We start from the raw sequence: 27,332 nt of genomic DNA, 5'->3' as shown, positions 1-27,332 counted from the left end.
TGGATTTTATTGTATATTTGTAAATGTATGCATACATTAGGGTTAAAGTCATAGTTCTGCCAGACCAGAACCAGTTTGGATGTGTGTTTAGTTAAGTCGTCCTGTTGGAACATCCTACTGGATCCACGTTTCAACCATCTAGCTGTTGGTAAAGATGCAGATTTTGAAGATAATTCTTCTTCGTCTTCATTATTTTATCCACTTTGTCCAATGTAATAGTACCACTTAAAGTTAAAAAGTCCAATAGCATGATTCTACCACCACCATGTGTGACTGTTGGTAGTTTGTAAAGCCTCAGTGTGACGCCTTAGATTGAAACTTTGATAAAGTTGTATATTCCAACAGAATAATAATCTCAAACATGTATTTAAACTAGTTTTGATCGGATAAAGTGAGCTAACACTAGGCTTCTGGGATAGCATCATTTCACCCTGACACAGAAAGGTTTTTAATCTTGTAATTACAACACCATTAGATGTTATCACTGGTCTCCGCATATGAACATAAACTCTGAGCTCCTGCCAGAGGAAATATGGATGAACTCAAACGTTTTTGCAGCATTAAAGTATGTTTTAAATCCATTTTGGAGAAGAGTTCAGTTTGTTTCCACGCCCTGAAGAACTGTTTTTTCTGTCACCTCTTAAGCCACACTAAGGAAAAAGAAAGGTGGTAAGTTACCTTTAGGCATGTTTAATCAGATTTTCTGTCCCATCCTTCCCTCCCCTCCCCTCCCCTCTCAGTGAAGAGCTAACACAGTTTTTCCTTTTTTGGGTTATATTTTCTTTTATTTGACTGACTCAGAGTGAAACCATGTGGGTTTGTTTTTTTAACCTGCATGATTTACAAATTGTTTCTGAACACAGCTGCTCTGAACGTCACTGTGGTTCAAATGTTGCATGGATAAATATCGTAATGATGTCAAACAGAAACATGTTGCTTGCTAAAAATCCCAGATGATGGTGTCTTTCTCTTCATGACTCAGACTTTTGAGACTGATCCCCGAAACAGCCGCAACAAAGGCACCTCATGAGGAAATCAGTGTGTGTTTGTGCATGTGGGCCACTGTTGGTACGTCATGTTTGTCTTCCTGTTTGGTTTCCTGTACCGTTTGTGTTTTTTTTTTCCAGGAAATGTTTCACTCACAGATTGGTTTCCAGGGCAACCATCCTGCATGTGGTCCAACTGGAAGACAGTTCGACCAGAGAGATGAAATATGTATCTTTCTGCTGTTGTGTGTCTGTGCTGCTGTCATTGATGGTCCTTTCCTCTGCTCTGTGTGTAGATGTGCAGAAGAAGAGGATTGTTTTCCAAGTCACTCTAAGTAATCACTCCCTTAATGCATGGAAGCTTCCTACATCCTGCACAGAGGTAGTCAGGGAGGTGGCACAGTGAAGGACAGATCGGGGTTAGCATGGTCTGTCACTAGATAAAGTATATGAACCATATTTTATTTCTAAGGTTTTACACATAGTTCCTACAACACATTAAGGTAATATTCAGTCCTTATCAGGTCTTAAAATGAGGAAAATACAGTAATTCATATAGTTTATAGATTTATTACACACAGGGTAATCTATTTCAATCATTTATTTGTTAATTTTGATGATTATGACTTATAGGTAATAAAAACACTAAATTCGGTTTCTCAGAATATTACATCAGACCAATTAAAATGGGATTTTACTGCAGAAATCTTATTATCTAACCAATCATGGGGAAGACTATTGACTGACAGCATTTACACCCTCCACGTGAAGGGTAAGCCACACAAGGTCATTGCTAAAGAGGCCGGCTGTTCACAGAGTGCTGGGTCCAAGTATAATGGAAAGTTCAGTGGAAGGAAAAAATGTGGTACTAAAAGTTTAAAAAGTAACAGGGATAACCGCAGCCCTGAGAGAACAGTGAAGCATGCCCATTCAGGAGTTTCCAAGTCTTGTGCTTCATTCAGAGGCAGCTTTACAAACCTAAGTCCTGCTGCCATCTTGTTTTTGGATGGAAAAATAAACCATACCTGTTCGGTCTGTTTCCTGTCGCCCAGTCATGACCTTTACCTTTAACCTGGTAACTGAGGCCTGTATAGTCTGAGATGGAGCTCATGGGTTTTTGGTCATTTCTCTGAGCTTCACGCTCAGAATCAGAATCAGAAAAGCTTTATTGCCAAGTACGTTTTTGGACATACAAGGAATTTGTTTTGGCGTAGTCGGTGCAATACAGTACAAATTAAACAGTATAAACATATCTACAATATAATATAAATATATGTGCACAGTTTTAAGTGAGTGAGAGTAAATATAGAGCAGTATAAGATGCAAGAGCAATACAACAGTGCAGGTGATCATTGTGCAAGTAAAGCAGGAGTCCAAGCTGAGCGTTAATGTAACGCATAGAGTTACAGGGAGAGTGTCAGGGTGGTTTCTGGGCTTTGTTAACAAGGCTGGTGGCAGATGGGAAAAAACTGTTCTTGTGGCGTGAGGTTTTGGTCCGGATGGACCGCAGCCTCCTGCCAGAGGGGAGAGTCTCAAAGAGTCTGTGACCGGGGTGGGAGGGATCAGCCAGAATCTTCCCTGCCCGCTTCAGGGTCCTGGAGGTGTACAGTTCCTGGAGTGACAGTAGACTGCAGCCAATCACCTTCTCAGCAGACCGAATGACACGCTGCAGCCTGCCCTTATCCTTGGCTGTAGCAGCGGCGTACCAGATGGTGATGGAGGAGGTGAGGATGGACTCAATGATGGCTGTGTAGAAGTGCACCATCATAGTCTTTGGCAGGTTGAATTTCTTCAGCTGCCGCAGGAAGAACATCCTCTGCTGGGCTTTCTTGATGAGGGAGCTGATGTTTGGCTCCCACTTGAGATCCTGGGAGATGATGGTTCCCAGGAAGCGGAAAGATTCCACAGTGTCAATTGTGGAGTCACAGAGGGTGATGGGGGCAGGTGGTGCTGGGTTCTGCCTGAAGTCCACAACCATCTCCACTGTCTTTAGAGCGTTGAGCTCAAGGTTGTTCTGGCTGCACCAGTCCAACAGATGGTCCACCTCCCATCTGTACGCGGACTCGTCACCATCAGAGATGAGTCCGATCAGGGTGGTGTCGTCCGCAAACTTCAGAAGCTTGACAGACTGGTGACTGGAGGTGCAGCTGTTGGTGTACAGGGAGAAGAGCAGAGGAGAGAGAACACAGCCTTGGGGGGAACCGGTGCTGATGGTCAGGGAGTCAGAGACGTGCTTCCCCAGCCTCACGCGCTGCTTCCTGTCAGACAGGAAGTCAGTTATCCACCTGCAGGTGGAGTCGGGCACACTCAGCTGGGAGAGCTTCTAATGTAGCAGAACTGGGACGATGGTGTTGAAGGCAGAGCTGAAATCCACAAACAGGATCCTGGCGTAGGTTCCTGTGGAGTCCAGGGTCGGAGGATGAAGTGAAGGGCTAGGTTGACTGCATCATCTACAGACCTGTTGGCTCTGTAGGCAAACTGCAGGGGGTCCAGGAGGGGGTCGGTGATGTCTTTTAGGTGTGAGAGCACAAGGCGCTCAAAGGTCTTCATCACCACAGAGGTCAGGGCGACGGGTCTGAAGTCATTAAGCCCTGTGGTCCTTGGCTTCTTGGGAACAGGGACGATGGTGGAGGACTTGAAGCAGGCTGGCACATGACATGTCTCCAGTGAGGTGTTAAAAATGTCTGTGAAGACTGGAGACAGCTGATCAGCGCAGTGCTTCAGGCTGGCTGGTGAGACAGAATCCGGACCAGCAGCTTTCCGGGGGTTCTGTCTCCTGAAGAGTTTGTTGACGTCCCTCTCCTGGATGGAAAGAGCCGTCCTCGGCGTGGGTAGGAGGCTGGTGGGGGGGAACTTCAGGGTGGGGGTTGGAGGTGCCAAGGCCCCTCTTGAGGTTGGAGAGATGGGGGTGGATTGTGGCTGCAGCTGTTGGGGGGCGTCGTGGGAGATGGTTGCAGGACTGTCCCTTTGTCTTTCAAAGCGGCAGTAGAACTCGTTCAGGTCGTTGGCGAGGCGTCGGTCGTTGATGGAGTGGGGGGATTTCGGCTTGTAGTTGGTGATTTGCTTGAGCCCTTTCCAGACAGACGCAGAGTCGTTGGCTGAGAACTGGTTTTGGAGCTTCTCAGAGTACAGTCGTTTGGCCTCTTTCACTGCCTTGCCAAACTTGTACTTTGCCTCTCTGTATATGTCTTTGTCCCCACTCCTGAAGGCCTCTTCCTTATCCAGTCTTAACCTTCTGAGTTTAGCTGTGAACCAGGGTTTGTCGTTGTTGTAACTCACCCTGGTGCATGATGGTACACAGCTGTCCTCACAGAAGCTGATGTAGGAAGTCACAGCCTCTGTGTACTCGTCCAGACTGTTGGTAGTAGTCCTGAACACATCCCAGTCTGTACAGCCTAAACACGCCTGGAGATTCTCCACAGCCTCACTGCTCCACTTCCTTGTCGTCCTCACAACAGGTTTGCAGAGCTTTAGTTTCTGCCTGTATGCAGGAATCAGGTGGACCATGATGTGGTCGGATTGGCCCAGTGCAGCACGTTGAATGGCGTGATAAGCGTCTCTGATGGTGGTGTAACAGTGATCCAGAATGTTGTCCTCTCTGGTCGGACATTTTATAAACTGTCTATATTTGGGGAGTTCGTGGGTCAGATTACCTTGGGCTGAATCTGCTGGGACGTCCACTCCTGGGAAGACTGACAGCTGTCGGAGATGTTTTCCTCTGGGGAATAATTTTCTTCTCTGAATGGTGGATTTCAAATAGCTTGACCTTATGATGACCTTATAACCCTTCCCAGACCCTTCCCAGATGCATGGGCAGCATTTGCTTCTCTGTGGGCATTGCTGAGGTCTTTACCACCTTCTACCACCATCTGTATGCTCCTTAGCAGTAAACTCATTCTGCCACTGATGGTAATGGTAATCAAAGTAATTGATCAGCAGGGAATTTTCCTTTTAGTTCCTGTGGAAGCCACAAGTTTTTTCCTCACCCAGCTTCTCCATTCTGGTTTAGTTTTTATTAAAACATTCTGACACACTTATTTTTGGTTGGATTTGGCTCTTTGGACGACCTGCTGAGGACCAGATGCCTTCCTGAAATCAAAACCCTTAGAAATAAGATTCTGTTCTTACTTTTTCTGTGACTAAATGCTTCCAGTAGCAGAACTTTCAAGGAGGACTTTTATTCCACATTAGTGTAAGCTTCAGTTCTGCCAAATTTGTCGTTGATGCCTTTCCTGTGTTGCAAGCTTAAAATAAAACCAATAATGGCAAACTTGACAGACAAAACATCCATTGCTTGTTTTACATCTCTGTGGGAACGTCCCTGAGACCTGGGCGATGCTTTTGAGCCGGCTGTTTTGGAAAAGCTTGCACGGCTTCCACGGCTTATTATGTCATCAAAGTCCTCATACTCTCATTTTACCTTGTCCCAGAAGAATTATGTTTCAACATTTACTGTTCTAGTTTCATCTGCAGTTTTACTGTGAAAGCACAAAGAGAGGGGCGCTGTGAATGACTGGCTTGCATTTGACCCTTAAGGTCCAGCCCTGCCTCTGTTTTCTGCTGTTGCTTGACTGCTGGTTTGATTTGCAGATAAAGTTGAAGAGATGACTCACGCCCAGAAGAGCTCACCTGTGGACACAAAGATCGCCACGATCAAACCTCGCCCTTCCAGTCGCTGCTTGGTCACTCCTACAGACATGAATGTAAGCAGATAAACTCGTTAAAGGTGCAAAATACATGAAAACATGTTGGATTTCAGTCATGCTCTAAGATGAGTTTAAAACTCTCTGCAGAAGATGAACGGCGTCTAAAAATAAAGTTTTTAAGGAACAGGACAGTAAAAATCAAACAATCATCGACTTTATTCCAGCTTTTCAGCCAACAGTTCTTTGGGAATCACATTATTGGAGCTAAAATACCTTTTCTCTCATTTAAACTGTGCTATGTTTGGTGTTTTTTATTGATTAAACTACAGAAATAGGAATTAACGGCTTCTTTGTGACCCGCTGTTGGTTACAATGAAAGACAGTTTTTAAACAGTTTTTTACTAATTATGCTTTGCTTTGATACAACGCTGATTCATCCCTTGACTTTAGGAGCCTTTCTTATGCCTGAATGATTGATAAGTCAAAGTGTAAAACACATTTTTGTGAAATGCTCTGGTACTGGACTGAAAATGGGTAAAAAGCAGCCAAGGTCCAAAGGAAAAGACCTTCAGCAACCCTGGGAGACTGTTGACCAAGATGACTTCTAGAGATTAGAGGCAGAGATGCACCAATCAGAGTTCTTTTTAGCTAATTTATAGTTCTGTAAAACTTTGACCTGCTGATACAAGTTTTTTTTTATTCTGATATTGGTTTTAGTGCCATGGGCAGATTCTTTATAGCAGAGGCAACATGTAGCAGATAGCACCTGCCAAAGTCCAGTTCCCTGTCCCTGAATGTCCTTCAATTTCATTCACAACCTCCTGATATGAAAAATATTTCAGAACTTCTACACCAAAGAGTGTTGCGGTGGGTGTGACCTGGTAGCATTTAAGTGTTGTGCATTCACAGACTGGAAAAACATCAAATATTTGACATCTGATCCAGCTGAAAATCTTCCGATTCCAGTCACCTGCAGATTGGTTCCTGCTTCTCTAATTACAAGAAAGTATGGCTGCCTTTAAGGAAAATGGAAAAACGGAGGAGTGGATGAGGAGCTTTGCTATAGATTAATACCAGAATTATATTTGGCTAATGTTGGTTCTGAGAGGGCTACAGAAAGTGTGTATATCTGTTTGTATCATAAACAACATTCTGATTTTCAGTCCATGTATCACGACCGTCAGGGAGTAGCAGTGGTGCCGCCCACTGTGCCAGGACCCTACCTGGGGATCCCAGAAAAGGGCACCATGAGGAAGCAGAAGTCTATCGGTAGGATGCATGTGGAGTTAGTGTGTGTGCGTGCATGAAGGTGTGCGAGTGTCGGCTCATGCCCTGCATGTCCGGTAGCTTTTAGCTTGTCAAACTTTTCTGTTTGGGCTCAGAGGACTGTCTCTGTGTGCTGCAGCAATATTACAGCTAATTATAGATACATTAAAATGATTCGGTCAGCAAAGTGCGTTTTCAGGCAGTAATATTGGAGGTTATTAGGCAGCCATTGCACTGCTAGAGGATCATCATTCAAGCTGATATTCCTCACGGCCACCCTGATTTGAAATACTATCAGTGTTGTTACAGCAAAGGATGGGTGTTAAGAAAACATAACTATGCAGAAAATAAATGTATAGCTTCAAACTGATCAAATAAAGTAAAAGAATAAATGAAAACAGTTTTATTGGATTTTCCCCTATTATACAAACTCGTCTTCCGACCCAAATATCAGAACAGCTGGCTGTAGTTCCAAAAATGAACTCCAGTTTGAAATAACGTAAACCTAGGTATTTATTGAAATTTCCTACTGACCCCTTTCTTCTTGGCCTCTGACTCAACGGCATAAAGAGCAGCATCTGGAAGCAACTGAGATGCCATTTGTAGACTTCTTTACATGATCAGATGTGAGATCATATGGTTGTCTTGTTTCTACTATATTTTATTTTATTGTTATTTTATAGGATAGACAGTCACAAAGTAGTGCATGACTGTGAAGTGAAAGCAGAATGGTACATGGTTTTCAGATTGCAGGGTGACATTTATTTGTTCATTGTTTTCAACATTTTCTTTTAAATAAAAATCCGAAATGTGTGGCCTGTATTTGGACTTCGTTCCTTTTACTCCAACAGAGAATCTGTGGCAAGACTGAAAAATTGGCTTTTCCACAGATTTGTGCAACATTCACCAGAAAACCTGCAGGTACAACTGCATTGAAAGGTGGCATTGACTCTGGCCTGCTGGGTACAAATTTAGGCAACAATCTAAATTCTTATTTTAAAAAAGTAAATAAATATTAATAGTTTTTCCTTTATGTCAGAGCTATGCATTAATTTCGGTGTACCTACCGAAGTTTGTGGTCGTAACATGACAAAAGAGAAAAGAGAGTGAACACTTTTGTGAAGCTGTGTAATTGAACCGTTATATTTCTATACAAATGACAACCTAAAAATGTTCAGTTTAAAGGTTCAAATGGGCTACACCTTCTCCCACTGTTCAAATCACAGGAAGCATCAGAACCCAGACTTCCTGGGGTACACACCCAAAACACAGAGCTGAGGCTGCAGAAAAGAGAAAGGGTGAAGATGAGTGGGTGGCTGGATATTTTTAGCCAATAAATGTACAGTCTGCTTGAAGCACAACCATGAACACATCCTACGAACCATAACAACAGTAGAGTTGGGATTTTTCCGGCTGATTACTGACACAAAGTGTAATAAATTTGAAAAAACGAAATGAGCTGCTGCTGTTGTTGCAAAATGTTCTCTTGTATTTTGACCTGTTGTTTATGGTAACGCTGTCACCTTCTACTGGACATGCATGTGTATTTGAATGGTTTGATTGAAATACAAGACATTTTTGTCTTTAGCCTCAACTTCATGCAACCCTTTTTAGGGTGTGCAACTCTGGTGACAGGCTCTGCCAGTCAGAGGTCCCAACAATTACTCAACAAGTAACAAAATATTTGGTTTAACAGCCTAACCCTAAACTAAACCATAACGCTAACTTCTTAGAATCATTTATTATCCTTCGGCCAGTCATGAAGAAGATTACAACCGACCAGATTGTTGGGGTTCAGACTGTTGCACAGTCTGCAGCTATATGTGATTGACATAAACGGATTATGAGGCTAATTTAATCCTCAAAAGATAAATACTTCCCGAAACAGCAGAACGTTTGGTCAATTCTCTGCTAAATAGATAAAAAACGGACCCCACATCAGTAACATACTGTAAGCACGGAGAAAATGAAAAGATGGGCTGCTTCTGTTAGGATCTCACCTATTTTTTTCTCTGCGCTCCATTTCCCCAAGGTACATCGGAGGATGATAAACAGGGACTCCTCACGCCTCCCCTGCTCAAGTTCTCCCGCAGCCTCTCGATGCCCGACACCTCAGAGGACATCCCGCCTCCCCCAGCGATTTCACCACCTTCACCACCTGCCTACAACTCAGCTGCTGGACCTACAGCCAAGAACTACGGCACTTCTCGACCGAGCTTCACCCAGAATTCGCCTAACGCAGTGACAACAATCAGTAGGACCACAGATGTTGGCAGGTTGCGCCGTGGATATTTCCGTCAGAGCTCTGAGCAGTTTGAGAGCACACGCACTAGAGGGCGCACACCAGTGCCCGAGAACCCTTACTCCGAGGTCGGCAATAAGACGCTATATGTACCAGCTAAACCAGCTAGAAGGAAGGGAATGCTTGTAAAGCAACCTAACGTTGAGGACAGTCCAGAGAAAACATGTCATGTGCCATCCAGCCCCTCAGGCCCTGTTTCCATGCCCACAACACCTGTCGAAAGGACATGCTCCTCCATCCCCATTCCCACCATTATCGTTAAAGAACCTTCCACCAGCAGCAGTGGCAAAAGCAGCCAGGGTAGCAGCATGGAGATCGAGCCCACTACCCCAGAACATCCCCCTCTAACACCTACCGTTGGTGTAAGTGGAGGTTTGCGTCCTGAGGACCCGCTGTCTCTTAACCCCTTCGCAGCAGCTATTGCTGGAGCGGTGCGGGACCGTGAAAAGAGACTTGAGGCAAAAAAGAACTCAATTGCCTTCCAGTCAATAGACATTGGAGATGATGAAATGAGTGGTCCTGCACCGACTCCTCGTCTTCGCCAATCCAAATCCATTGATGAAGGCATGTTCAGCAGTGATGAACACCTACGAAGGATATTGGCCCCCTCTTCTATAGTGCAACTTGGACCCCCAGTTGGTGGTGGTAGTGGAAATATGACAGATTTCAACACGCCTGAGCCCACAGTGGTTCGGGAGCCTCTGAACACTAGAACAGGCCAGTGTCCCAATCTGGACAGTCCAGTTAGTCTCCCAGCCACTCCTCCCAAAAGTCACTACAAGGCGAATGGGACGTACCTCCATCCTGTCACTGGGAAGCCCTTGGACCCTAATTCTCCTCTCGCTCTGGCCTTGGCAGCTCGTGACCGGGCCATGAAAGAGCAACAGAACCATCCTCAAAATCAGCCAACAAATCCTCCTCAGGTTCACCAAACCCCCAAGCATGAAGCCCAGTCCCTGCCACTTCAGCAGAGTCACAAACCGGACCTCAATCAACCGCTTTTTATTGACACCAAATTACGCTCTGGCATAGAGACCAGCTTTGCAGCAATTTCCACGGCAACCATGGGGCGACCAGGTCGAGGTGGCCTCCGGCGACAGATGACCGAGCAGAAGTATGAATCTGATGGAGCGCGGGAACAGCGGCAGCATCAGACAGTTGAGGAAAGAAAAAGTGCGCCAGCAAATGTGACAGACACATCGCAGCCCAAGTCAACTGGCCTCTTGATGGTCCACACAAGCACAGACACAACAAACAACAAGACAAACAACCAGGAGGTGGAAGTGCAGGAGAGCGACCGACCTTCTGAGCTAAAGGACCCTAACCAGCCTAACCCTCACAGTGCTCCAACCTTTTCCTCCAAATCTCAGCAAGCTGCCTCACGGAGAAGAAGTGTTCCTTTAGGAGAATCTTTGGAAGAACCTGTAAAACTGCCTTTCCGTATCCCCCCTCCACCACTAGCATCAGTTGACATAGATGAGGAATTTGAGTTCTCAGAGCCTCTTCCCCCTCCGCTCGAGTTTGCAAACAGTATAGACATTCCTGATGACCAGGCCATTGCCATTGCAGAAATGATTCAGCAACAGAGACGGAATGGAGGACCTCCTTTACCCCCTTACCATCCACACGCCCCTCCACCTGTCAGTGATCACCACAAGCGGGTGCTAAACAGCATGCCCCTTTCATACCGTCCAGCTCCACCCGAACCAGAGTCAGGGGTGGCAGATTCTGGCATCGATGAGGTAGACAGCCGTAGCAGCGGAGATCCTCAGCCCATGGAAACCACCAGCACTGTTTCCAGCATCTCCACCCTGTCATCAGAAGGAGGCTTCTGCGACAGCGCTTTGGAGAGTCTGTATGCCACTGCAGATGGACATGCCTTCCTGGTGGACCGGCCCCCTGTCCCACCCAAACCCAAGGGCAAGTCTGTCATTAACAGAACATCACTTTATCACGACGCTCTCATTGAAGAGCCACCCGAGTCCTATGGGTCACCACCTCAAGCGCCTCCCCCTCCCCCGTCATCTTCTGAGCCTCCTAGGACTCCTTCTCAAAGGACATCCAAGCTGTGGGGCGATCAGCCCCCTGAGCTACGCAGCCCCCCATCCACGCCAGACACCAAGAACACAGTGATTACTGAGCTGAGCTCCATTTTTCAGCACATGAATCGTGACAGGCCGACCAAGCCAGGAGAAGGCCTTGACTCCCCCACAGCGACCAGAGGGGGGTTCACATCCAGGTATGACAAATTATGCCTTAAACTCAGGCTGCCAGGATATGTGAGGGTTTAAAGTGTTTTGATGTTCTTCTACCCATACTATCAGAGTTTATGATTTCCATTGTGTTTCAGAATGTTGGATGAGTATTTCAGGAGTTTGTGACAGATCATTAGAGTGGCTGATTTGACTTTTAGAGACTGGGTAGGCTGGGCTGCTTATTTGCCTGTTTACTCAGATTGGTGTTGGTGACTCAGCAACAAAATTCAACTAAAGAGATATTATTTGGGATAAGGAACTCTTCCTGGACTCAGCATTAGTTTAACTGAGATGCTTTTTCAATGGGATGGGCATGAATTAATGAGAAGACTACATGGCACACTCGTTTGAATTGCCTTTATATTCACATTGTGACATCTAGACTAACACAATCTAGATGCTCATTGTCTGTCAGACTGGAACCATGGTGGGTTCTGGGATGTTTCTTTACAATGGGTAAAATAGGTACTGAACACATCCACTATTTTCTCAATAAATATGTTTTTATTTCTATTGACATAAAATTCACCGAAATCAAAGCAAATTAGTCTATAAATGGATAAAAAGTTGGAATGACACAGGGAATAAGGTTTGAACACACTTTGTGGAAAAGTCCATCTTGGTAATGACAACTTGTCTCCTACATGGAGAAACTAGTCATGTGGATTGCTCAGGCGTGTGTTTGAACCACTCTCCCACATAACATGTCTTCAAATCTTGAAGAGTCCGGGGTCCTCGCTTTCGGAACTTCTTTCTAGTGCTGCTCGATATTAGAAAAAACATGCGATAATGTTGATGAATGTCACAATAATGATTTGACTTCCGATAAATAATGATGCCTTCTGCTTTGAGTTCCGAGCTGTTACAGACCCTAGATAACGAGTTTTCTGTCCAGCTGCTGGGAAAAAAATTTAATTAATTATTTCCATCTCACCAACAAGGATTTATTGAAAAACTTGCTTCTGGCTAACACCTGCTGTTTTGGCAACAAAGCAACTTTCCTATAGTCTCTTCAATTAAACAAGTGTCATCAAACATATTACAGGCATAGCACAGGCAAACATTCATTGCATTCCATGCAGTTCTTCATGATATGCATGACTCTACAAATGTAATGAATTTGCAATATATTGTGCAGACTTTGTCTTTTCAAAGTATTTAAATTGAATAAGAGTCATTGACTGATCTTAGCCGATTTACTTTCTGTCTCTGAAATCAGTTAAGAGTTTCCTTGGCATTGTGTGTGGGACTGTCTTGGAAATGCACCCTCATTTAATCTTTAGCTTATTCTGAAAAATGTCCCAGTACATTTTTCCATTCATGATTTCTTCTTTGTCAGTACCTCATGCTGTTAGACCACCCACCTGCAAACCTTGATTTTGGCATGTTGTTTTAGGGCGATATGCAGAACCATTTTTCCTCCAAAGACACACCGTCTGGACTTTTTGGAAGTCCAATGACATCCAAAATGTTATAGACTATATCTAGTATTTCACTGAACAAGCTTCAGCATACTTCTTCAGCAGTGGAGTCTAGAAATCCTGCTGCAATCATTGGAAACATTATCTAATATTAAAGCAGCTGATGATGATTTGCACAGAGCAGCAGGAATGTTTTCTAAATAGTGACAGATTTCAGCTGGTTTATTGGTTTTCTCTGCCTTTTTGGCACAGCCTTTTCTGAATGTGTTCTATACTTATTCTCTGTCAGTCCAGTTTTTTAACCCGTAAATTAATTTGTATTCATTTGCTTTAAATCTTTGTATGTGTGAATTACTTGAGTTGTTGACAAAGAAGCAGAATTTTATATCAATGTCCCTGTTAGAAATTTTTTAACAGAGAAAAATGTAGATATGTTTCATCAATATTTTACCCGCTGTAACTGCTGGTGTTTGTCATCGTGTTGCTGTTATGTTGAGTCAAGTCCATTGTTGACCCTTAAACTCTTTAGCATCTAATGTTAGTGGGATTTGTGGGGTTAGCATGACAAAACAGCGGCCTCCTGGTGTATTCTCTAGAGAACATCGGTCCTTACCTAAACTCAAGCATGTTCCTTCAGAAACAGAGGTGGATTGGATAAAACGAAGCAACTTTGCTACACTCTGCTCAGCCTTCTTGTTAGCTGCAGAAGTCTCACTTTTTTGCACTGTCTCGCAGCATGACTGAACCACAGATGTCTCAACAGAAAATGTTATATTGCTTTAGTTCTTTTGAACAATTTTGAAATTGTTGTAATTGTTTGAAAAAAGCTTCATCAAAATATTTTTGTGAATTTGCAAGGACATAACATATAGAAAAAACAGCAAAACTGTAAAAAATTAAAGAGGAACCAGAACTGTTAACTAAGGGCTTAGGGTTAACTAAAATTTAATTAAGCTTTAATAAATGTTTATTCAGCTTTTATTTGCTTTTCATGCATTACAATTACTTGATTAAACCGGCTGACAGAAATGAACATTCTAGGAAGGAGGTTGTGGTTTTAGGTTGAATTCTCTGTCACAATGTCGTCGTTCTTTAAATTCTTAACATTTGACTACCACCAATGAAGAATTCAATGAATTATTAAACTATTATTTCCAACTGACATACTGCAGTACATCATTTTTCAGTGCTTTAACTATTGATTAGATAATTAAATACATGCACGATAACCTCATTCATTAAAGTTAATTCCATGTGGCTGGCCAGATATGTTTGACTATTGAATTATTATTTCCTACCAAATATTGTATCCAAGCTGTCCTTTGAGATTCCGAGTTGATATATTGTGCAGCTCAAAAAACCCACAATTTATTTTAGTGTTTATTTAATTGTTTCTTGGCACCTGAGCTGCAGTGCACCATGAAAGTAAACACATTTAGTAATACATTTTTGGTAAATTATCTATATATTTGCTTCAAGTTTTAATTTATTAATCATACATTAAAGCAATTGCTGAAGAATGTTTTTTTATAATGTCACTTGTAGACCTCCAGATTGGAGGCTATAATTAGCATGTATTGGTGATGAATAAATTTGATTAATTTTGGGTTGAATTAGTGTAATGTTCCTTTATTAAGTTCTTCCAGAGAACCATTTGTTATGAACAGGAGTGATGCAAATAATAGTTAAATTAACGCAACTGAAAGAAGCCTGAAGCTCATTAAATATAACTTGGTTTACTTAATAAAATATATGAAAGTGCATGTAAAAGCATTGGATTTTCTCCTAAAAAAACATAAATGATGTTAAAGTTGGTTCAGAGAGGTCCTTATGAAGCTGCAGGGGTGGATTTGTCCATAATACGAGACGTTTTTAGTGACATCTTCAACCACGGTTGCGGCAGCTTTGCCTTAAGCTGTTGAGGTGCTCAAAAGTCCTGAGCCACTCCTCATTTTTTCTGTTTCCCTTCAAGCAACCAACGCTACCTGTGGTCTTTTAAAGTGGTCTTGATCCAAAGTTATCCATGTTTTCTGAAGATGCTTTAGAGATCTTTTGTTGAATCTGTCCCCTTCTGTCAGCGTCTCCTGCAGTAAATGTGGAGACACAATGATGGACACTGCACCGGAATCAGCTCGGTTTGTGCTATTTAACCCCCCACGCTGTGAGACAGGAATAAAAGGCTCCATCAATAATTCACTTCTCACATTCATTTTGTATGAACGATCCCATTGCTCAGAGAGAAAAGGGGAAGCTGATGTTCGGATTCTGTGAGCCAATAGAAGGACTTGGATCACCTTAGGCTCAGGTTCATGTTTGTCCTCCTTCACAGTTTCCATCCTCTGCTGTTCCTGTTTGTGTCTGTTGACGTTTGCTCCTTTTACTCATTTTCAGCTCCTGTGTCTTCATCTTCATTTTCCCCAGTGTCCTGTTGTTCCTTCACTTCTTCTTTCTTCATGCCCCCCCAGTGTCTCCCACCTTCACAGGTAGGTCCCAGCAGCTGCTCACAGGGTTCCTTCACATTGTAAATGTCCAAATGCACTTTTCTAGACCCAAGTTAGCAGCAGTCCAGTTTAAATCAGTTTAGAGTATAAAAACAAAAGTTCTCAATGAATAATCTGCAAACACAGAAGGTGAAATTGGTATTGAATGTAAATATATTACATAAAGGTGCTGCTGACATGAAATCTTCAACGATTGTTGGTAAAAACACAACTATAGATATCTACAAAAATATGTTTTGTGCAGTAACATTGGATGATACAAGGGAAAAGTATTTTACACACTTACTGAAATGTATTTAATACTATATAAAGAAGCATTTGTTGGTGATGACAGAGGCTTCCTGTGTGGAAAAACTGGCTGCATGTATTACTCAGATGTGATTTTGGTCCGCACAAACGTTTTATATCCCAAAGGTTCTGTGTGCCTCTGCTATGAACTCTGACCTTCAGTTCTTTCTGTAGATTTTATGCAGGAGGTCAGCTGATTGGGTGGACCCCTCTAGACGCTGTATTAAAACTAGGAGTTTCCATGACTGTGTGTTTGGAATCAAACATCCACCTTAATTTCATCTTCATCATCCTGATAAATGCCAACAGATTCTTATTAAGAATGATGTTCTTAAGTTCAAACTTCACTGTTGGTATAGTGTTTCTGGCATGATATCCAGTGCCCTTTGACATCCAAACATGGAGTATATCATGGAATCCAAAGAGTTCAATTTTAGTCTTATCTAAACAGTTTTTTTTTTCTTCTCAGTGTTTCCCAGGCTTGTCTAAATGTTCAACACATTTTAAATGTGAATCAAATCTTTTTCTTCAACAGTGGAGACTTGCGTAGTGAGCATGGATACAGGCTATGATGGTTCAGCCATTACTTATTGTTTCCTGCTAGCTTCAGGTCTTAGCTCTCCATAAGGGCTCATTTTCTCTTGGACAACTCTTCAGATAACTCTTTCCACTCCTCCGTCTGAAATCTTGTGGGGTGCACCTGGTTGTGGCTTCTTTATGGTGTAATGATGTACTCTCCACTTCCAGATTATAGTCCCCACAATGGTCACTGGAACCTTCAGCAGTTTAGAAATTCTTCTAGGGGTGGTGCGTGGTGTAGAGGTCAAGCTTGTGCCCAATATACACATTGACGACCCATTTTCAGTTTTCTGACAGCTTTTTAGCGAAATTATCCTGATAATTCAAAAGGTTCATGGTGGCATGGACTCTAACAAGGTCTAACAAGAGGGCTGTTTTTTCTAATGTTTAATAAATTCCTCCAACAGTTTCCAATTTTCCTTAAATGAATAAATGAGGGGCCTCTCAGGGCTTCAACACACTACCATAACCGCTGTAGAGACACTCTCATGTACACAGATAATATCCGGACTGTATTTTTATAACAAGACTTTTCTCTCTGTGGTTTGCTGGTGAATTTGGGGCTCATTTCAGTTAAATCAAGCAGATTCTGTGGCCACAGCTCAGCATCCTTCCAAAGTCCGTCCTCTGCCTGTAATCTGATTTTTTTGCCCATGTTTGTCATGTCATTCTTCTTTCTGGGATGCCGCAGGGGTCACTGATTATCTACCTCTGTGCACAGAGCGGGGCGCTGTGTTGCGTTTTCTGCTCTGTGCCGTGGCGAGAGGTTCCAAGGCAGCAGCATGAGGTTGTAGAGGGTGTCATCATCATGTGCAGAGGGCGAGACAGCTCTATAAACCGTCAAACAGATGGCGACAGAGACGCACAGATCATGGCCTACTTTCACACCTTCCTGCTCTCCATCATTCATGTCGCTTTGTTTCCTCGTATTTTCTTCCTCGCGTCGCTGCTGCAGACTCATCTCTGCTGTGGACGACGTCTCTGAGCCTCTTATTCTTCTTTTTTATCGCTATCTTTTAGCCTTGCAGATTAAATGTGCGTTGGTAGTGGCTGTGGATGAAAACGGTTGCCTAGCAACCAGCTGATGAGAGCAGCCTTGAGGCCTGCAGTGATGTCAGAGCGAGTTGGTGGTGGTGGTGTGTGTGTTTGTGTGTGTGTTTGTGTGTGCGCGCTGAACGTTCAGCAGAGTTCAGCTTCATCTCTTTCAGCTCACGTGCCATGTTTCTGCTTTAGTAGGCCACCATTATGTAACCCGGGCATGCATGTATGCATGTGTATGCTTGTGTGTGTTTGTGTGACAATAAGAGTTGCACGCCTGCAAGAGTGACCCCTGCATGCATGAACTGGAGAGTGAGCTCTTAAGGCGAGGTCTCCCATCGCAGATATCATTAGTGCCGCTCAGCTGATGAAGAAGTGTGTGTTTCTGTTGCTAATTTTTGCAGGTTTCTCTTCATCTCGTCAGAGTGAAACAGTGAGAAGTTTATGTTATTGTGAGCATGAAGATGACGGCGTCAGAATTGATTGATTTGCTCATTTAACGTGTATCCAGTTAAATACCCAGTTAGTTAAATGTGGGTTAAACCCAACAACACCCTTACTGGAACAGGGTCAGTGGGTGTTCTTAATCTGTTTAGGACCTGGAGTGACACTTTTTACTTGCTTTAAAAATGTTGTTAAGTTCACATTTTGTAGAAAGTCTGACCTGCAGTTGCAGCTAAAGTTTGCCATCTACTCGTCATCTGGATGAATGTCACTAATTTGGGCTTTTAATGATTTTCGAACCATTCTTCTTTAATGGTCGATTGATAGTACAACATTCACTGATTTGTTTTTAAGGAACTGGCTTCATGAGTTTAATTTATTGCGGATTTATTGACCACAGACCTTTTGTAGGTTCTCACATCATTATGGCTGGACGCTTATCCGCTCTTCTCAGCAGATACGGTAAGAGGAGCAGCTTTTCAACTCGGTCCAAATATAATTTTTTTTTAAAAGATATTTTTTTGGCCTTTATTTTTCCATTTTTTGACAGTAGGTAGACAGGAAAGAGGGGTAGAAAGAGGGGGAGACATTCGGTAAATGTCGCCGGGTCCGGGACTCGAACCCGGGACAGCCGCCATTCGAGGACTGTAGCCTCGGTATATGGTCGCGCGCTTTTGCCCCTACACCACCAGCGCCGCCCAAATATTTTCAACAGGGTTGAAGCTTCACGTTTTCCTGCTTTGTTCACCCACTTTGGTCCAAGTTTCAACCATCAAGCTCAGACCTGGGGATTTTACGGCCCACGGGCAGAAGGATGTTCTGGGCTGACCCGAAAATATTATTATTTCATAGTTATAAAAAAACAGCTTTCATTTTGAAAGCGCCTGCTGTTTGTTTCGCTACATTAGGAGCTTATCTAACAAACATGATCCTGTAGGAGCTGATGATCTTTTATCATCACAGTATCAGTGTGCCGATTAATATTATGGTAAATTACTCTTTAGACTTTGTTTTTTAGAAGTCATGAATAAAAGGTCTGTATGTTGGTGGTTGGAGTCTCACCCTGACACAGATGATGGAGTCCTAGAGTTAAAGATCACAATCCAGTTTCTTAACGTCATGCAGCTCTGCTCTAACGTATTTATTTACACAGAGGTCAAAGGTAAAGTGTCTGTCTGTGGACAACAGACTGGTGTTCTCATGGATGACAGCTGAAAGGAACATCATCAGGTTACCATACAGTGAAATACAAGAACTTCTACATTGTTCTTTATGCTTGTAAGAAATTAATATTTACAGTAAGTGTTAGATCTCAGTATTGCATGTCGGTTGCAGGGACTGCTGCTGCTGGCAGCCTATATTTTCTCACCCTGGGTTTAGCTGTTGATTTGAGGTGAAGCATGAAGAGATTTGGAGCAGGAGCTTCTTTCTTGGTCAGCATCTCTTAAAATATTTAGGTTGTATGTATTTTAGCCTGTACATATAATTTATAAAGAAATTAGTGGGCTAATAAAATTCCTCGGTCTGAGCTGGATGGTTGGTACACAGTTGGGTGTTCCAACAGGACGGTGATCCGAAACTCGTTTAAGAATGAATAAAGCAGGAGAACATGAAGCTCCCAGAATGATCCTTTTAAAGTTTTGACTGCACCCCTGTTAAAAATATGCGAACTGTTTAAAAACTGGGTCTGTGCAGGAAACTCACTGAGAGGAGTGGACAAACATCCAGCCAGAATGATGCCAGAAGCTTGCTGATGGCTATAAGAACTGTCTGTTTAAAAACCCACAGCAGTTCTTCAGCAGTTCTTGTTTTTAAAGATCATTTCAGGTTGCTGTATCACCATCTCACCCTGGAAAAATCCAAATAATTAATGAAAAACCTAAAATTAATATCACATTGTTGCTCATGATGAGTGGATTGAACTCATTTTTATTTGATTTGTACTTTATTACTCGACACTCCACCTTTATCCTCGTCAACAATTCAGTTTATTTGTTCTGTGTTTAGTTTTGGTCCTAAAATAAGAAAGAAAAAGACACATTTCTCACTTTTCCTCTCAGAATAACAATGTGTAGAGACTGTTTGCATGTGATGCAGATATACATGCCTCAACGTTCTGGTGAGCTGCCTCACAGACCTTAGAGCAGTATCTTCTTCTGCTTCACGTGACTCTGGGTAGCGGGAAAAAAAACAGTAATAAGGTCAGAGAAGCTAAACGAGGAGCTGGACTAATTAGTCCTAATAGGCAATTACATCCTTTTCACATCGATTTTACCCCGGCGACAAAAACTTCAGCAACTTCAGCAGAAAGAAGTTCAGAGTTTTGCAGATGACAGGTGAGATGTTTCTGAGCTGATGATTGCTCATTGAACTGATAGATTCAGCAGAGATGGAAGTCTTTTGAAGATGTTGTCCACCTGCATGATGCATTTGACATGTGTAATGTTGTCCTCTGTCTTCATCCTACCATCCATCACACCATCCTGTGGAAAAGCTCCTGCTAAGCTGTAAGTTTTCCACCAAGCAGGGGGACATTTCACTTTCACTGTGTCCCATTTCCACTATTTGGCAGAAGGACCCCACTCAACCCCTCCACTTCCCTCAGGCTGCTCCATATGTCTCACGCAGGAGGGATCCATATCTAGGATCAAGCTTCCAGTTGGAGAAAAAAAAAAATGGTGGGAGTCTCATTTGTCCAGATTTGTGTCCTCAGGTTCAGTTTCCACACTTATTTGGACTCAACTGAGCTGTTTGTCCCGCTCTAAAAGGAACCAGATACTGGGGGGAAGTTGATTATCTGCATGGTTTGCTGTGTGTGTGTGTGTGTGTGTGTGTGTGCGTTTCCTTGCTGTGGGACTTCTGAGCAGGTGACATGATCTCTGCATTCATAAATACAGCCCCCTCCACCTTGTGTCACCTTATGTATCACGGTTGAACAACAGGTCATGTAGTACAGATGAAAAGTTCTTCTAATGTAATAAAAAAGCTTATTATATCAATAAAATGCTAGAGTTTCATCTGTCTGAAGGTTTTGGGTGCCAGTGAATGTGACCCCTGTGGTCTAGTTAAAGCTGTTTATTATTGACCTGAGATTTATTTGTCACTGAATAAATTAACTCAAATTAAAGGATTTTTTTGTTTTTTTCAGAGTAAGATGAATTTGTTTTAAGGCTTTTTTTTTACACATCTTTACGTTGGATACAGTAACTGTAGATGGCGCTGTTTTTTTGTGTGTTTTTCTCCATCTCATTCTCTTAACTTTAAGTTGTCTTCTGACCAAGTATGGTGATTGTGACACTTTGAGAACCGAGTCCGATGGCAGTCGTTAAAGAGTTCTGTTTAAAGTTTGTAATTGTTCTCCTCTATCTGAAGTCCTATTCTGTCATTGTTGGTTTAAAGCTGGCTCTACATTGTTTTAATTTTTCTGAGGTGGCAGTAATTTCTACATGACTTCGATGAAGAGATAAATCATCTCTACGGAGGTGACAGTCCTCTCTGAGCCGAACACACATATAGAAAATAGCCATGAACACCATTAAAAAGCATTAAAATGACTGCAAACAAAATAAAAACATAATTAACACAGCTCCAGCTTCCTACTGAAGGTTTGCATGTAGTGCCACCTGGTGTTCGTTTGGAGCATAGCATGGTTCAAGAGACACTTCTGAGACTACATCAAAAAACCCTGATTTGATATTTTATTTCACTTCCACACTGATCAGCAGCATTAAGCTTTGGGAAAAGTTTGGAGTTTATTTTATAATGACTAAATCTTTACTTATAGTCTTTCAGAGTCAAGTGTTTAAAATATGTTTCCTGTAATTAATCATCAGTCAGCTTTTGAACACTGAACTCTTCTGTTGCCTGTTGGAACGCTCCTACTGGCATACGTTTTTGAAATAAACCTCATCATCAGATGCTTTCAGGCATATATCTGTTTCCTGGGGAAGGAAACGCTGATCGGATTTTTCCTGTAAAATGTGTTTTTGTTTGATTTGTATCATTAACAGCTCAGTGACCCTTACTAACCTCCCTTCTCCTATCTGCCCCCTCCAGACCCCCCACAGATGACTCAGGAATGCGTAACAACGCTGCTGCAGCTGCTCTCACCTCCACGCCTCCCAGCAGCCTCCCATCCCAGGGGAATCCCTGCAGCCCGCCGGACTCCGCCTCCTCGCTCACGCCCTGCTCCTCGCTGCCGCCCTCCGTGTCGCCCACCCTTACTGATGTCTTTGGCCTGCCCACACCCCCTATGGGCAGTGGCGGAGGCTACAGCCTCAGCTCATCGTGTGGGGGCAGCGGGAGCTCGCGCTCTCCATCCCCGCTCACATTGATGCAGGCGGTGGCAGCATCTGGAAAACCCTTCGCCTCCAAGCCCATGGAGCTGTGGAGCAAACACGACGTGGCTGACTGGCTGGAGAGCCTGAACCTAGGGGAACACAAGGACGCCTTCCTGGACAACGAGATCGAGGGCGCCCACCTGCCCTCGCTGCAGAAGGAGGACCTGATCGACCTGGGCGTGACCCGCGTGGGCCACCGCATGAACATCGAGCGGGCCCTCAAGCTGCTGCAGGACAGATAAACTTCCCAGGAGACAGGGGGCGATATGAACAGTCAGCCTGAGGTGAGGGAGGTGTTTCCAGTCACGCTAGCCGATCTCTTCATCAGATGTGGACGGGTAGAAGTTTCATCCAAGCTGAAGCTGCCTCTTGCTGTTTTTGTCCTCTCATCCTGCGTTGTCGCCCTCATCTCAGTGCTTTGGTTCGTCCGCCCTCCTCCTCCCCCTGCCATCCCGGGCATCGGGGGGTGTGGAGGAACTGCAGGGGGAGTAAAGGGGACAGCTGCTAGGTCACATGGCAGGAGGACAGTCTGATGGACCGTCTGCGAGTTTCTGGAATATTTTGAACTCTGGAAATATGAAAGATTACTCGTCTGGAGGTTTATTTAACAGACTTGGGCTCTCCCCCCTCGCTTTGGAATACAGAGACTTTTTCCGTACACCTGGAGTGGGTGCGTGAAGAACCAGCTGAGCTGGTCGTTGCTCCTTTTCTATCTTTGCTAGAATTTGTTCAGAGAATATTTCTTCACTAGAATACTAACGGAGTTATATTTCTGGGTCCATCTGCGGCTGTAGAGGAACATTTTGAGATAGACTTCTTCTTTTGTTGCTTTTCACCTGTTTGTGTCAAAATTAGAGCATCAGCTGAGACATTAAACACACCATGTCACCTGTCCACGTACACAGAGTTCATGCACCGAGCCACGCATGTGGAGATGCACACTTTGTTTTCACTAAGAGCATGCTCTCTCTCACACACACACACACACACACACACACATATATATTGATGGCTTTTTATCTCCTGAAAGAGTGTCAAGAAATGAGGTCCATTATATCCACATCTGGATGTCAGGAAAACCGAGATGAGGACGAGGAGGATTGGACCTTGAAGACTGTTTGCAGAAGACGTCCTTGTTCTTACTTCACTTTTCCTTCCAGCACTGTGTGTGCGTGTGTCTGTGTGTGTCTCTGTGTTACAGTTTAACCCAGAAATCCCCGCAACCCGTTTAGCTATTTTCATGAAATCTGCTATGTAGGCCACAGTTTAGCAGAAGTAGAACTGTTCTTTTTGTGCCTCACTCGGTGTGATCCGGTTCCACCTCACCAGTAACGGGTCAGCACTGCACTGTGAGCCCACAGTGACACCAACCTGTGCACAGGTCATAGAAGATCAGGTCTGGTTGAATTGTTATAGAAACATTTTGGGAAATACACAGATTTGTTTTCATGCCTTCAGTTTAGATCAGGGACGTTGAGTTTTGTTTTTGGCAGTGAGATTTCTCTCTTCAACAAAACTGAGTAAAGTAAAATAAATTAAACCCAGGTTGGCATATTTCTGCAAAAAACTAGTTAAAGGGATCTATAGTAAGAAACAGAAACTGAGACATTGTATCAGTAATTAGCCTCACTGTGGAACACTAGTTACCTTATTTTAACTTCAAAATAAATACGCCAGAATTATTTTTAAACAGAAATTATAATTATTACATTACATGTTGTTGCTGAATAATAACTTTGGAGGTTCTTGTTTGCTGATGTTAAATAAAAAGAATCTAAAAGGACCCACAGCTGCTAAAGCTAATTTGGTAGCTTCAAACGCACAAAAGTTAATTGTTACGACCCCACTCGGTCTAGGGGTAGGAGGAAGTAAACATTCAAACTAGGTGTTGTTGGTTTTATGAAAGAAAGAATAATTTATTTCTTTTTTAGTTCAGTTTCTGTTATTTTTAACAAAACAAACAAAAGGAGGATACTTAACAAAGTACAAACCGTTTGAAAATAAAAAGGGGTAAAACCCAAAATACACAATAACCATAAATTTAAACAAAATACACAACCTTCAGTAATTTAACTAAAAATAATCCCCCAAAAGGAGGGACAAACTAATTCAACAGTTTCCTAAATCAAAAACGTCCCAGCTAACAACAAGCAAACAAACAAATCAAGACAAAGCCCAATCAACTTTAAAGAGACTCCTTTGAGCCAAGATGGAGTCATCAAGCAGGTGAGCACACAAAAATAACCAAGCTTCAAAGTTTTACAACACCAAAGTCAGAAGTGGCGAGCTGTTCTGTCCAAATACCAGCTGCCTTTAGTGGCAGGTGCAGAGAGTTTATATAATGTAGTCCCTTCTTGATTGGCGGCGAATTCAGAAGAACCAGGAAATGAATAGTCCAACATGAACTCCCGGATTTAGCCACATTTAGGTTGGCGTGCTTTGGATTAGCTGTGCTATGATAAGCAATTCAATATATTTCTAGGTTGCCGTTAAAACTTTAAATACATTAAAGATACGTTACAGTACGTCCAGGTTATCCTGGGCTGACTTTTGGATGAAGACAACAGACGTGGGTTTACTGCTGCTAAGTTTTTCAGAGAAGCAATGTGATTCTGGATATTTATTTGAATGTTTATCACCAAGGGTTGTTTTTATTATTAATAAAACTAAGGTGTACTTACTAATGATTTATATGAAATAGAGCACAAACAAAGAACATTTAACACAGTCTACATCTACAGGGGAAAAGGCATTAACCATTAAATTATTATGTAGGCTGTTAAAGGCTTATTAAAAGTTAACTTAGTCTCTCTCTGGAGTTTAAAGAAATGGTTTCACCGCCTGGAATACTGGCTTCTAACACTTAGCATTAATTTAAGCGGCATTTAAACTTTACTCGGCACCAGAGTGCTGCCTTAATAGAAGACGTAGCATGCCTTACTGTGGTTCAGATCTTTTTGCGCCACCTCTTAGTAAACTGTAAAGGGTCTCTGGAGCTGCTGTTCAATTTGGCCTAAAAATTGTTCCGTTCTTCAAAAATATGGGGAGAAAAACAGAATTCGAGTTACAATGTGGACAGCATTAGATATTACTATAGGTCAGTAAATCAAAGTGAGTTTAAAAATGACAAGAATCATGTATTAGTTGTGGTTGTGTAAAACAGAGCAACATAAAAATATGTCGTTATCCATTATACCAAATCAGACAACAACAAATTACATTTTTGAAGGTTTAATTGCATCACTTTGTCAATGTGGAAATAATGAAACGATTAGACTATAATTCAACACAACTCTTGTCATGTACCACACATGCTGCACAGTGTTTGTCTAAAAATGGCTGATTAGCTTTAAATCTTCTGTCTGTCAAAGACCAATGTGTGTATTTCCCAAAATGTTGAGCTGTTCTTGGTTGCATTTGAATCCAGTTCTGTTGGACACTTTATCAGCTTTTAACAGATTTAAATAGTAAAAAAAAAAAACATGTTAAGCAGGTAGAGAAACACTTTAGCAGAGAAAGTCACAAAATGACTGAAACGTTTGAGCACTGCTGTGAGATTGGAGGTTAATAACTGACCAGCTGGACCTGAAAGTCCAGTTTCAGAAGTGACACTTGGTTTCAGTAACGATGGAGATGGAACCAGCTCTAAAAGACAAGCAGGACGTCTTTGGAATATGTGAAAGGCTTTAAAATGTTCTGCAAGTTGTTTTTTAGTTTTAGTGTCAGTTGATCTGTGAGATCAGCAGTTTTAAACTTTTAAATTGAACCCTGAGTTCGGTTTTCCGCAGGAATCGGCCTGAGAGCGGACCTGAAGGAGGCTGCAGTCGTGAGCTTAGAGGAGGGTTAGAAGTCGGTCTCTGTAACTTGGCTGGAGTTTGGAGTTTAATAATATTTATAGAGCTGAAGGTTGTTGTGTTTCTAAGGCACAGTATGTGCTGAGACGTGTATATAAGAGTGTTTAATGGGATAAAAATGTCTATTTGGTTTTGTGTATAGTTCTATGAAAACGCTTAGAAGGTAAAAAGGAAGTTTATGAGAGTAAATTTATAGTTTCAGGGCTGACCTGATGACCAAAGCTTTGGTCTCTGCCACATAGCCCAGTTCAGCCCAGCCTAGCCCAGCCCCGCCCTGCGCATCGTCCTGCAGAGGATGCCTTAAAAAGCTCGCTGCTCTCTTCCTCCACCCCAGCACCTCCATCGTAGTGGATTTTACCCGAGCACGCACCCCCACCTGCCGTTTGACCCGCTCTGACCCGTCTTCGTTTGGTTTCATTTCACCCATCATGCAGCTTTTTCAGGAGACAGACATCCACAACCTGTGTTCTGTGAACATCAGCCGTACGGTGGCTGGCGTGGGACAATGCTGCTATAATCCTGTTTTCAAACTCACAGCGGCGTGCTGGAGGCGGTAGAAAAGCACAGTATTTTTAAAGATTTGTATAGAGTTCTATGAAATTTTATAGAGGTTATCTGAACAAATACTGTTCAACACAGATGCTTGGATTGCCAAAAACAGAAATAATATATACGTAGAATAAAATGTGGATTATTATTATTACTATTAGATTTATGGGTTATGTAAGAAGCAATATTTATTCTGAATGAACCTCCTTAGTTGTGTTTTATTTTTTCCATTTTATCATGACGCAGTCACTCATCAGTGTTTTAATGACGTATTGCCTAAAGTAGAAAACACTCTGCTGCAGTAGATCTAAGATATTTTGGCCAATCAAGTGTTTTCTGACAAACACCATCTGCCTGAGTAGAGCGCCCTCTCATGCGAACCCCCTCAGTGTAGAGAGTAGAAACTGAAGAAAACGTGTATATTTTCAAACCATAAATCCACCATAAAAGATTAGCAGTGGCTGGTTTTCTCTGTGGAGACGTAGAACAGAATAGATTTAGTAGGAATCTTCACTGACCCACCATCACCCCATCCCTCCTTTTAAAACATTGCTCCCACCTTCATCATCATCAGACATTCAGGTAACTTTTAGTTTCTCTTCCTTTAATTTCCCATGAATAGATTTTATTCTTTAAGTCTTCATTGAGGCTAAGATGTTTTTGGTAATTTGTGCAGAAAACTTGTGTTCATGTTTTCTATGTTGCTGTAACTTTGTGCTACTGAATCATCATAGAGACGACTAATTACTGGAACGAAGAGTATTTTCCTGTAAAATCACTCCCCCCCCCATTCAATTCCTCAAGGTTTCTTGTATGGCAACCAAAAGTCACTGTAAGAAATAAATATAATATTGCACTAGTGA

The 27,332-nt window shown here is 42.6% G+C and overlaps 1 protein-coding gene across 1 annotated transcript in view; it reads left to right on the top strand.

Moving 5' to 3' along the window:
- Positions 1-27,332, top strand: part of LOC124866761 (SH3 and multiple ankyrin repeat domains protein 2-like) — a 317,419-nt gene extending 290,087 nt beyond the window's left edge. Inside the window, exons 22-27 of the mRNA XM_047362701.1 lie at positions 646-669; positions 1,283-1,321; positions 5,577-5,689; positions 6,796-6,901; positions 8,931-11,439; positions 21,783-27,332. Coding sequence (XP_047218657.1) covers positions 646-669; positions 1,283-1,321; positions 5,577-5,689; positions 6,796-6,901; positions 8,931-11,439; positions 21,783-22,308 — 3,317 coding nt within the window. The 3' untranslated portion in view covers positions 22,309-27,332. The remainder of the gene's footprint in view (positions 1-645; positions 670-1,282; positions 1,322-5,576; positions 5,690-6,795; positions 6,902-8,930; positions 11,440-21,782) is intronic.

The sequence above is a fragment of the Girardinichthys multiradiatus genome, chromosome 4 (genome assembly GCF_021462225.1).
Source record: "Girardinichthys multiradiatus isolate DD_20200921_A chromosome 4, DD_fGirMul_XY1, whole genome shotgun sequence".
Lineage (NCBI taxonomy): Eukaryota > Metazoa > Chordata > Actinopteri > Cyprinodontiformes > Goodeidae > Girardinichthys > Girardinichthys multiradiatus.
Note: the sequence above shows the minus strand (reverse complement) of the source record. Positions and strands in the feature narration are given on the sequence as shown.